This window comes from Triticum dicoccoides, chromosome 2B (genome assembly GCF_002162155.2).
Source record: "Triticum dicoccoides isolate Atlit2015 ecotype Zavitan chromosome 2B, WEW_v2.0, whole genome shotgun sequence".
In the NCBI taxonomy this organism is placed as follows: domain Eukaryota; kingdom Viridiplantae; phylum Streptophyta; class Magnoliopsida; order Poales; family Poaceae; genus Triticum; species Triticum dicoccoides.
This window is the reverse complement of record NC_041383.1, coordinates 799940987-799951136: the sequence shown is the minus strand read 5'-3', so window position 1 is coordinate 799951136 and position 10150 is coordinate 799940987. Positions and strand designations below refer to the sequence as shown.

Sequence of the window (10150 nt, the reverse complement as noted above, 5' to 3'; positions counted from 1 at the left end):
TATTGCGACAATTTAAACTTCCGTGGCGATACTCTATTTCAACAAACTTACTTTGGTGGCGCTAAACTGTTATCGCATCATGAAATTTTTTGTGGCGCGAAGCTATTACAACAATATAAAGTGCTCCGTTGCAACATTCTAGTGCAACAAAACAGATAGGCGTAGCAACTGAGATATGGTGAACACTATATTTTTAGTGGTGCTAGCATGTGGCAACCAAAAATGGGTTGCGGTAATAGTCTATTGCAATCGTAAAAAAATTTACAGGGTTTTAATTACAATATTCAAAACATACATATAATATGTAGATTCATACAATTCATACTTCTGATAGAAAATATCCATCAAATAAAACTCAAATGTAATTTAGCCATCCTAATTAACTTCGAAGACTAAACTGCCCGTGATCTAGAGTCCAGTCCAGCTAGTTCTTTGGATCCTGCAATCAAGAAATAAAAAAAGTTCTAGTTAATGAGTCAAACATAACATACGCCATACAATTATGCCAGCTCCATTGTTAAAAACTATTGCCAGACTAACTAGCTAATACTGTGTCAGCAAGCATGTAACTAAGGCATCAGAACAACTATACAAGTGTGAATGGCTAAGGCATAACCTAAAGTACATCTACTAAAAGGTTTTTTTTGAGAAAAAAACATTGCTTTTAACTTAATGGTGTTGGGCTGAATCACCCAAAACACAGAGCAGCCACAAGGGCTAGTACATCGGCCCCCCATTCCAGTTAGGTTCTAACATCCTATCAAGACTAGCAAGCTCATGAGCAACAAAGTTTGCCGAGCGACGACATACATTTATTTCATAATAAGAAAACCATAATATGAGCGGGTACTTGGTATCCTCAATAACAGCAGCATAGGCCGACGAGTCCACCTTATTGATATTAAGTGCTTCCATCAGGAGTTGCGAGTCCGTTTAAAAAATGACCCTCACGACCCCTATATCAACAGGAAGAGATACTACATGGGACATTGCAGTGGACTCATCAGCGAAGGCATCACGCGCATGATCATGACATCCTGCTCGTGCATACAGAATGGTACCATCGTCCGATCGTACATCTACTAAAAGCTCCTGCTATTGATTTAAGTTATGACTAGATGTATAGTTTCAGTTAAGTTCATGTCCCTAGCTAGCACATATTTGTATTTTGTTTAAGTTGTGACTCGATGCAGCAACAACACATGGTAAAAGAGAAGAAGCAGCTAGCTAATTATGAAGACCAATGACGTATAAAATGCAGGTGAACATGAAGAGAAAGCAAGGTTGTGACTTACCATTGCTTTATACATTCGAGATTGCCTTGCTGCAGCTTGTATGAGCGCATTTGAAGAAATAGCAGTCGGCCTTGAACCTGGAGTCTTATTAGGACTAGATGTCTATGAAAGAATATTTTGCAAGTTTGGATTACTATTTTCTTTGTCAACCCTCTTCGTAGGAACCTGTAAATAGAAGTCCACTTTTAGCAATGCAAGTAAGCAACATAAATCTTACAAGGTCAGAAGCATATGACTGTAATCACCATCACCTGTTGGGTTTCCATCTGTTTGCTCAATTCTACAAACTTTGCCATCATGTTTTTTTCAAATTCCAGTCTTGATGTTCGCTCCTCTTGCAACAATCTTTCCCTTTCAGCACGCTCTTCTTTTAACCTCTCCTCAAGTTGTTCTCTCTCAGCACGCTCCAAGTTAATCCTCTCTTGTGTGTTAGCACGTTCAGCTTGTAGTTGATCTTCTAAGTCATTGACCTGCTGGCTGAGCTGAGAGTTTCGCTCCTGGGTGGCTGCTGTAGCACGAGCTTGCTCTTCAATCTGGATACGGAACTTTTCAGAACCAGTTGAAGTTTTGGCCATGTATCCGTACCCACGAGGCTGCGATGACTTGCATTCCAGAGTGTCTTTGTAAGCGGTCTGGAAAACATTGTTTTTCTGCTCACTTGAAAGTGGACCTTCAGTTTCAGCTTCTTTGTTTTTAACCTCTTCAAGTGCTTGGTCCTAAAAATGATAGGAACAATTATAGGTGCAGCATCAATATTGACACTATAAAAGATGAAACAAGAATAACACGGTCCAACGCATGAATAATCGCATCTGATGATGAAACATGCCGAATGCACATCATTGACTAACTATAGAATAACCAAAAGTCAGTGTACTCACGTAAACTTTCTGGGAATCTGTGTTAGACCATGTTCCATTGTTTGTGTGGGTGAGTTACCATAGAGCAATGCAATCTGGCTCTTCTCCAGTTTCTAAGTTTCTCTGCAAGTAATATAACAATGAGATGCTTGAAACATGACACCATATTTAGCAGCAAGGCATACATATTTAATTGGACTCGTACCTTCTCAAAACTAACTTGCGAGTAAGATTTTGATCCGATTATATGTTTTGTCTTCTGTTTCTTACGGTTATCAGCGTTCTTTTGGCTGCGTTCCTATTAATTCATTGAAACCAGATATAACCAATGAGACTAGCCATTTCACCTTAACACATAATAGACAAACCGTGATCTTAGAGATAACCTGAAATTTTGAATCAGTGCCAAAGTACTCAATCATCCATTCCCACTCTTCTGGTTGTAAATCTTCAGGCAGATTAGCCAATCTAGCTGCATCTGTTTTGTATGCCTTGTAAGTGGAGCTTAGAGTTGATCGCCAGCCTCTATATCTCTCTTTCGCAATTTTGAGAACTTTTTCTTCTGTTTCTGGTGTATCTTCCAGGTCCCATCTGTCCTGTAAAGCATACAGTAAATAAATATACATAAGCAGTGCATTATCGATGGTAAAATAAGATAACACATGTGAAAAATATTGTACGCACTATTATATCTGCAACAATGAGTCGATGAATGGTAGGGTGAATGTCCGACCACGTCGTCACTCCAATGAGTGGTAACTTTCTTTTCATTATGACTACCACGTCATCCTTGAACGAACGATAGTTCATTCCTACTGTACCACCCAATTTTTCAGAGAATGTAATATTTAGCTTTGCAGATCCATTGGCAAAACGCTTCTTAGATGCTTTAAAACCTTTTAGAACACCTCGCCCTTTCTTCTTCTGTCCACCAGCTTCTACAACCCAAATCATACAAGAAAAATTGTATTACTCAGCATTAGATTGTAAGAAATGATGACACAAATGTAAACGAAAGCAAGTACCATCCTGTAGTCGCGCACGGTTGCGGCGAGCATGGGATGGCCATTCAGCAAGGGAGCACATGTCATTAGCAGACACTGGAATGTCAGATTGTTCTGGAGTTGCTGTAAAAGATTTAGGAGTCTTGAAGGTTTAGCTATTTAACCCACACCAAGATTTTATGCATTATAGGAAATGCTAAATAATTTACCAGATTTGGGTTGTCCACGTTGGTTTTTGTATGCCGTTATACTTTCCATCCTTGTTAAGAGAACAGAGCCTTTCTTTACTGCACACAAAAACAATCATGGGACTTAGCATTAACAAAGCATTGACGTTCTGCACCATTCAGATAGGTGATTATGAAGTAAGGATGTTGTGTACCAGGAGCATCCTCCGTAAAATTCATCATTGTGCCCTTGTGTGGGTAAACCAGACATATGTGAATGAACATGAAAAGGCAAAGCATCAGTGATAGGTTCATGAAAATACTACTTTGAATCTATAGAAAAAAATGCAATGTGACTCGTGTAAGACCAAATATCTATTAAAAAGAGTTTCTCCGTTTATATTGTAAAACAACCATCACATACATCGAAGCAACCGATACAAACGGACGCTGCATATATCCAAGACAAGATACACGAATACCGGGCATGGACACACAACCTCAACGAGTACCAAACACCTATAAAATGTGCAAAAAAAAGAATCACTTAGTGCCCGACGGAGACCACTGAAACCTCATTTAATATTGAGATTTATCGTCTTAGGAATGTGTTGTTTCATCTTGGATCTGCACTTAGGTTGGGATATGTCAAAAATTTGTGCCTTGGTCAGTTGGTCAAAGTAGCAAAAAAATGGCTAGTTTAGAACTACAGGTCACGGAAACCTCATGCGATCCTCACTTTAAACTATTAGGTTATACTCTTGTCTCGAAACGTAAGTACTGATGGGATGGGTTGATGAGACAGTCGATCTATGTCGGTCTCGGTCTAAAATTCCGATCTTGAGATGGGGTGATCTCAGCATCGTTCATCTTATCGGACAATCCGTGGAGGGTTCGTCCAAGCCAGAGTAGGTCGAACATAATTATGTCGCTTTTGTTCAAATGATAATCATAGAGATTCAACTATGTAAATCAAACAACCAAACCAATTTAGTTTTGAGTTTTATTGTGTTAGGACCGCGTCGGAACACCACCGAGAGGGGAATGTCTAGGGGTCGCCGTCGCCAGCGTTGTCTGGGCGATGCCCGAAGGCGGGCGCCAGCGACGGCGGCAGGGAGGGAGGGGAGAGGGGGGGCTTGGGAGGAGGGGCCGGGGGTGGATGGACGGAGAGCTCGGAAATGGATCACACGGTCTTGGAAGCTTTCGACGGAGCCGCCCCCGGATTCGTGGGAGACGAGTTCCCCTGAGCCTCGATAGCGGCGGGGAGGCGTTGATGGGAGGAATTGAACAGCCAGGTGACTCTCCGGGACACATGAACGGTTAAGGGAAATTGGCTGGTGCCAGGACCCCGGGGTGTACTTGAATAGAATTACTATCTTCTTTCAAACAGAAAAAGAAAGGGGGTGAAAAAGTCATTCTTTTTGGAGGAAATGTTTGCAACAAAAGAAAATTGGGAAAAAGTATTTACCAGTTGTGTGTTGCAACGGGATAAGAAAAAGAATCATCCCCCGTGCACACACTGACGACATCAACAAATCTCTTAAAATCTTTCACGGTGTCACATGACAAACAACATGATAAGTGGTGTTACACAAAAAAAATGGCATAATTTTTAAAGTGTACTCAAGGTATTTCTAATCCATTAGATAACAGAAATATCTACCTAGTTGCCGTTATCACAAACAATATGAAAATCAACATTAAGTCACTTGATATTGAATAAAGTTGCATGCTAAACATATTTTGGAAATGATTTAACATGCAAGAAAATAAAATATTTGAAATGTACACATTTTTCTGAGGGATTTTCATATATGACATGTACGATTTGAAGTCGCGGTTTGAAAGATATGTATATTATAAAAATCTTTTAAATCTGCCGCGAAAAAGAAAAAGAAAATGCAAGAAAGGGGATTCGAAAATGGGTCCCCAAGTGCTGCAGCGGGATGCTCTGTCAGCTGTGCTATCTAAGTACTTGTGTTATATAGTGGGACTTAACTTCTAATATACAGTATGTTGTGGAGCGTTCGCGTCCACGCGATGGATCAGACGCCCTGTGCCCCTGCCTGGTGGAGCGCGTAGAGCTCGCGCGATGGATCAGACGCGCGTCTGGTGGGTTGCGCCGCGCGAGATCTCTCCCCCTTTCCTTTGATCGTTTTTTCTGTTTCCTTCGCTCCTTATTTCCCATCTGGTGCCCCTTTTCCTCTTTCCTTGTTCCGCCGCCGCACGACCCGAGCGCTGGCCGCATCCAGTAGCCACATCATGGCGGCGCGACGAAGCAGCCCACGCCGGCGCCTCCCTGCGGCTCCTCTCTCCCTCTAACCTTGCTCCGCCACCCGCCGCTCGGCGCCTTCCTCCCGTCGGCCTAATCCTCCCTGGATCTTGGCTGGTCGATCCTGCCCGTGAGCGTGTGGCTGGACCGCCCGACACCTCAACTCCGGCGCCAACGGACCTGCCATCCTGCTCACTTGCCCGTGTCTCCCGTCCGCTTCAGTGCAACGACCTGCAGCAGCTCTCCCCTGGTCAGCCGTGACTCTGTATCTTTCTGAATTTCTGTATACTAGCTAGAATTAGACAGGGTAGTAATGCATAAGAGGTTAGTTGGTTGGTTTAGTCAACTTAGAATTTATCAAGAGTGAAGATGTTATTCACCAGTATATGCACAACATGTCACTGAATTCTAGCTGTCTGAATGTTATCTCATGAATTTCAGTTATCTCTGAATATCACCAGTACATACTTGGCATCAGTGGGTGTACAAGTATACAGAAAAAATATCAGCACATGAATTTCAGTATACCAATACTCTGAATCAGTGAAGAATGAATGTGGATGTACAAGAAGCAAAATCCTTGTGCTATCCATGTCACTGAAATGACAAGAAAGACTTCCTGTACATCCTCGTTCATTCAAGTATTTTCTGTAGATCCACACCGATTCATGTGCAGCAAAAGAACTAGTATTTATCTGTACACTCACATTCATTCTGTTACAGCAAAACATCAACAATTTCTGTGTCAAACATCAGCAAAACATTCACGTGGACCGCATTAACATACAGCAAAACTATTTCTTGTTCCATCAACCAAATTTTGCTTTACCATCTGACAGTAATACTGGTATGTATGTATCCCTGTTGTCTTGTCTTGTAATGCAGCTAGTGATGCTATTGACTGTAATGCAGCTACTAAAACAGTTGTTATGTTTTTTTAACAGGACTGGCTTTACGGAGATAAGGCAAAAATGACACGAGATAAGAGCTGGATGGACAGGGAAAGAAATTCTGTTGAGTGGCAAACTGGCATGAAGGATTTCTTGAATTTTGCCTTCGATGGTGCTCACCTAGACTCAACAGTCCCATGCCCATGTAGGAGATGTCTCAATAATGTTCCGAAAACGAAAAAGGAAGTTCATACTGACTTGCTATTCAATGGGATGGATCCAACCTACACTCAGTGGATATACCATGGTGAACAATCCGATGAGGGAAGCATGTCTGAAGATTCTGATAATGAAGACGCTGTAGATGACGGTGCTGGGGTATGTGACATGCTCAATACTCTCATAAGGGGCGCAAACATGGAAAGCAATGCAGACATTGGTGAAGGTGCGGGAGACATTCATGTGGATGCTTCCAGTGGTGATGAAAGGAACCAGGAGCCAAATGCAACAGCCAAGATCTTCTTTGAACTATTGAAAGAGGCGAAAAAAGAGTTGTACCCAGGTTGCAAGGATTTCACGAAGCTATCTTTCATTGTGAAGCTTTACCAAATCAAGTGTGTGTCTGGGATGACCAATAGAGCATGTGACTTAGTTCTGCAGATGTTCACACAGGTGCTGCCAAAGGGTCACTGCATTCCTACTAATCTCACAAAAGTAAGGAAGGTGATCCGAGATCTTGGGCTGGACTACAAGAAGATACACGCGTGCGTTAATGATTGCGTGCTATTCCGTAATGAACATGTTGATGCAGAAGAGTGTCATGTCTGTCATGCGTCTCGATGGAAATCTACTCCTACCAGTGACGAAGACAATGCATCAGGCCGTAAATCAAAGAAGCCAGTGCCACAGAAAGTTCTAAGGTATTTCCCACTCATTCCAAGACTGCAAAGGTTGTACATGACAGAATATATGTCATCACATATGAAATGGCATAAGGAGGGTCGGGTGGATGATGGCGTAATGAGGCATCCTGCAGATTCGAAGGCCTGGAAGCATTTTGATAAGAAATATTATAAAAAATTCTCAAAAGATGCTCGCAGTGTTCGGCTTGGCCTTGCTTCAGATGGATTCAACCCCTTTGGGCTCATGAGTATATCACACAGTACATGGCCTGTCATTCTTATTCCATATAACTTGCCACCTTGGATGTGTATGAAACAACAAAAATGGATTATGTCAATGATTATTCCAGGACCAAAGTCAGTAGGAAATAACATACATGTGTACTTGCAGCCCTTGATTGATGAACTGAATGTTCTATGGGAGGATGGTGCTGACACATATGATGCTGCAACTAAAAAAAATTCCAGATATATGCATGCTTGCTGTGGACCATCAGTGACTACCCAGCTTACGCAATGTTGAGTGGTTGGAGCACAAAAGGCAAGCTAGCATGCCCGTATTGCCACAAACATACAGATTTTTTATGGCTCAAGTATGGTCGAAAGCATTGCTACATGGGACACCGACGTTTTCTGCCCAGGACCCAAAAATGGCGTCGAAACAAGTGTTTGTTCAACAACAAGACAGATAATAGAGAAGCTCTTGTGGCACTTACAGGTGAACAAGTTGTGCGGGAACTTGATAGCATTCAGCATGCACCATTTGGACGGTCAAATAAGAGAAAGCGACCGGAAACTAATAGCTGGCATAATTGACGGAAGAAAAGTGTATTTTTCCAGCTCCCATATTGGAAGCACTTGCTTGTCAGGCACAATTTGGACGTTATGCACATCGAGAAGAACATTTGTGACAGCATTCTGGGGACTTTGCTTGAGATGGCTAAGAAATCAAAGGATGGTGTGAAGGCTCGTCTTGATTTGGAGGACCTGAAAATTAGGAAGGACCAGCATCCAAAGCCCGGCAAGCATAAGTACAACATAAAGAAAGGTTGCTATACTTTAAAAAAGGAAGAAAAGATAATGCTCCTCAAGTTTTTTCAGAGCATTAAGATGCCAGATGGCTATGCATCACACATTAAGCGATGTGTAGTCCTTGATCAGTGCAAGATTAGTGGACTCAAAACTCATGACTATCATGTTATATTTCAGAAACTTCTTCCAATTGCATTGCGCAAGCTTTTGCCCGAGAATGTTGTTAACCCATTGCTTCAGCTGAGTAAATTCTTTTCTGATTTATGCTCCAAGGAGTTAAGGGATGAAGATTTGGAGAGGTTGAGCAAAACAATTCCAGAAACTTTGTGTCATCTTGAGACGATCTTTCCACCAGCATTCTTTGATATAATGATGCATCTCCCAATTCATCTTGCTGAAGAGGCCCGATTGGGAGGGCCTGTCTTGTACAGATGGATGTATCCAATTGAGCGGTATTTGCGTACGCTCAAAGGATATGTGCGTAACAAGGCTCAACCAGAAGGTTCTATTGCAGAGGGGTACATACTTGAAGAGTGCATGACTTTTTGCAGTCGATTCGTTGATGGAATGCCTACCAAGCTAAGTCAGTCTGAACGTCATGAAGACAGAGGTACAGATCAACCATCAACAGGAATTAGCATCATGAGTACAGTTGATTACTCCAAGAAAGGTTTTGTTTGTGAATCATTGTCTTTGGCTGAGATTAATCAAATGAGGCATTTCATAATAACAAACTGTGAGGAAACCGCGCCATGGATTGAGTAAGGATACTTATGTATTTATTTCACATCAGGATATGCATTAATACTTTCCTATTCAACTAACAATCAGTTCGCTTTGAAGTGAACATCTTGAGGAGCTGACAAGTAAAAATTCTCCTAATCCTAAAAGGCAGCACAAGGAAGAATTTGTTGGCTGGTTTGAGAGACGGGCAAGTTTATTTTGCATTTTCACTAATGTTCCTTGTAATAACGTACCAACACTGTACATTACACTCACACATATTCTATTCCATGAAACAGATCACAGAACTCCGCAATGATGGGAAGGTCAGCAATCTTATTTATGCGCTAGCTAAAGGACCTGATCACCTAGCCCGTGTATACAACCGTACAGTTCTGAATGGATATTTCTTTCGGAATTCCTGTATCGAGGAGGACTTGAGTACCCAAAATAGTGGCGTCATAGTCAAGGGCGATGCAACCACAGGCAATATTGATTATTATGGGGTGATCAAGAAAATCATATTTCTTGACTTCCCTCCTGATAAGGAGGTTGTTCTATTCCAGTGTGACTGGTTTGATGTGCCTCCTGCCAACATAACTGAGAGTAAGGGGTATAACAAGGACAAATATGGAATTATTGACCTTGACACTACTCTACACCGATTCCAGGGAGACCCTTACATTCTAGGCCTCCAAGCTCAACAGGTTTTCTATGTGAGAGATGTGAAGAACCCTGATTGGGCAGCTGTTATTAAACTGAATCCACGCAATTTGTTTGCTCCTTCTGTTTTAAATGGTGTAGGCCTTGATGAAGCTGTTGAAGCCGATGAAGGTGGTGAGGCAGACGTACTGGATGTCGTCGATGCAGAAATTACAGTGCCAGAAATTATAGTACCCGAAGAGATCACTAGTTGGTGCAGAAATGATGACGAAGGATCCAGCGTTGATGTTTCAGTCATAGAAAATATAAAACCTGTTGAGTTTGAAGATGTCCAGTTCGTAT

The 10150-nt window shown here is 41.8% G+C and overlaps 1 protein-coding gene across 1 annotated transcript; it reads right to left on the bottom strand.

The window, feature by feature from the left end:
• Positions 1–403: 403 nt before the first annotated feature.
• On the bottom strand, positions 404–3646 carry LOC119366421. The gene is made up of 8 exons (XM_037632157.1): positions 3542–3646; positions 3369–3446; positions 3181–3282; positions 2840–3093; positions 2542–2751; positions 1547–2011; positions 1296–1397; positions 404–439 (listed from the first exon to the last, which is right to left on the bottom strand). The coding sequence occupies exons 1-8, from the start codon at positions 3639–3641 to the stop codon at positions 425–427; spliced, it is 1326 nt and encodes a 441-aa protein (XP_037488054.1). The 5' UTR covers positions 3642–3646; the 3' UTR covers positions 404–424.
• Between the last annotated feature and the right edge of the window lie 6504 nt (positions 3647–10150).

What these genes read in the sequence shown, in the direction of transcription:
- LOC119366421 (XM_037632157.1), bottom strand. Translation starts at nt 3,641, where the DNA reads ATGAACCTATCACTGATGCTTTGCCTTTTCATGTTCATTCACATATGT. An exon ending in CCGTGCGCGACTACAGGATG is followed by an intron (nt 3,094 to 3,180) that starts GTACTTGCTTTC and finishes TTTGGGTTGTAG; the next exon opens with AAGCTGGTGGACAGAAGAAG. An exon ending in AACAGATGGAAACCCAACAG is followed by an intron (nt 1,398 to 1,546) that starts GTGATGGTGATT and finishes ATTCTTTCATAG; the next exon opens with ACATCTAGTCCTAATAAGAC.